The sequence below is a fragment of the Hydra vulgaris genome, chromosome 09 (genome assembly GCF_038396675.1).
Source record: "Hydra vulgaris chromosome 09, alternate assembly HydraT2T_AEP".
Lineage (NCBI taxonomy): Eukaryota > Metazoa > Cnidaria > Hydrozoa > Anthoathecata > Hydridae > Hydra > Hydra vulgaris.
In genome coordinates, this window is record NC_088928.1 from 47,050,906 (window position 1) to 47,053,289 (window position 2,384).

Here is a 2,384-nt window from a genome sequence, read left to right on the forward strand (position 1 = left end):
CTTCGTGATCCAAGGGTTTAAAAGTGTTTTTGTTTTGATTACTTTAGTAACTTCTGGGAATGCCTTGTTATAAAGATTAAGAAACTCTGTTAGAAAAATATCATACGCTTTATTGGCGTTTAGATTTAGTTTTAGGGTGTCCCAGTTAACACAGGATAGAAGCTTATAAAAATGACTAATAGAAGTGTCGGTTATTAAACGTGTTTTAATTATTTTTTCCCGTTCATTTTGGGCATTATATATGCATTTTTGCGATAGGATAAAAATCGGAAAGTGATCAGACACGTCAGTTGTAAATATTCCTGTTCTTATATTTTCATTTATAAATTCATTTGTTATAATTTGATCTAGGGATGTTGAACTTTCCTTAGTTATTCGCGTTGGTTTATTGATTAGTGGAATATAGCTATTTTGAAAAATGGTGTTAAAAAAGTTTTTAATAAATATATTATTTTCATAATCCAATATATTGAGATTGATATCACCAATAAAATATACAGCTTTATTCATAGACGATTTATTTTTAATTATTTTTTTAATGTGGTTTTCAAACACCTTAATGCTTCCTGAAGGCGGTCTGTATAAACCATGAATGACGATATTTTTTGAGGTTTTGTTAATAATTTCAATACATAACGATTCGTAATCGTTAGTAGTTGAACTTAAATTTGGTTTAACTTTGAATAATATTGAGTTTTTTATGTATATACACAAACCCCCACCTTCCTTATTAGATGCTCTAACTTGATGAATTACTTTATAATTAGGTAATTGAAAATTAGAATTGTTTTCAATGTTTTTATCTTTACACCATGTCTCACTTAGACAAATTATTTGAAATTTAATGCCAATTTTATATAAAAGTTGTTTTAATGACTCAAAATTTTTTTGAATACTTCTAATATTAATATGAAGCATTGAAAAATAGTTATCCTCCATTCCATTAGCAATTTTTTTAGAATTTGGGTCATAATATAAAGGGTTAATATTTTTAATTATTTCATCATTATTATAAAAATTAATATCAGGATCCGAATAGTTGTTTAATAGTATTGACTTTTTTGATACAAATGAATTAAAATTTATGTTTGTTAAAACAGTTTCATCAGCCATTTTAAATCAGAAATAACTTAAAGCAATATTAAAATTCAAAAAGTAATATAAAAACGTAAGAAAATCATTTATCATTATTTTTTTTTTTTATAAATTCTCTAACAATAAGCTTATCGTATATAACAACGGAATACTTACCATTTGTCCTGTGCAATTTGCTTTCTTCAAGAAGTTTCTTTCTTATTGTGGAAGTTTCCAGCGAAAAATCCTCGTTGATATAAATTCCGGATCCTTTCAGTTTATTGGCATTTTTTAGGATTTTTACTTTGTCTTTATGGTTAAGTAACTTAATTACAATTGTTCTTGGATTTTTTTTTTCAATAATGCCAGTTCTATGCGCTCTTTCTATGATTACCCCATTTACATTGAGATTATTTTCAAAAATGTTTATTATTATTTTTTCCGTATCATCCCAACTTTCGTTGTCATTTTCTTTAACTCCTTCAATTCGAAGATTATTTCGCCTTTGTCGATCTTCCAGCTGTCTAAATTTATTTTTTTCATTCTCACCTATATTTGCATTCGATGACTTTTTTTTTTCCAACTCGCTCATTTTTTTGTCATTGCAATCTTGATAAAACGTTAGACTTTCCTCAATGTCTTTTTGTGTTTTTTCAAACTTTATCAACTGCTTGTTAGTTTTATTTTGATCAGCATTTCGGTTTACGTTATCTTTTTTTAACATTTCACAAGTTTCCTTTAATGTACTAATTTCTTTCAGCAATCCATCGATTCGATCATTAGTCAGTTTTAAATTTGCACTTATTAACGATAGTATATCATTTTGTTGTTTTTGGAACATTTCTTGAAAAATTTCCCTAACTAATTTTATCGAGACGTCAGTGATTTGTTTTGAACTCATTTTCGATAAAATATGTACATAAAATGCTTCGACTAAGTTTAAGAAGTTTGTATTATAAAAAAAAAAAAAAAAAAAAAATTTCTTCGATCAATAAAAACACGTCTGTTCAAAAGTAAATGCGGAAGTCAAAAAAAAAATCACCATGTCAAGTTGTAAAGATTTCAAGTAAAGGTTCAAATCTTTAGTATTTGGGGTTAAGTCCCTAATATTGTCGAAAAAAAAGTTATTCTAAAGTATGTCAACCTGGGTCTCAAAAGAAGCGTATTTTCATAGAGATTTTTGAAAACATAAATATTTTTTCTTAAAATTTATTGACAAAAAAATTATGTGAAAAAATGCTAAAGACTCTTAAAAAGATTTCAACAGAATGTTATTCAGCAATAATACAAAAAATGCTTATTTTTATTAC

At 26.3% G+C, this 2,384-nt stretch overlaps 1 protein-coding gene across 1 annotated transcript; it reads right to left on the minus strand.

Moving 5' to 3' along the window:
• Nucleotides 1-1,177: 1,177 nt before the first annotated feature.
• LOC136085521 (uncharacterized) lies at nucleotides 1,178-1,915 on the minus strand. Its single transcript, XM_065806834.1, has one exon. It carries the CDS (start codon nucleotides 1,913-1,915, stop codon nucleotides 1,178-1,180), a length of 738 nt encoding a protein of 245 aa, XP_065662906.1.
• Nucleotides 1,916-2,384: the final 469 nt, after the last annotated feature.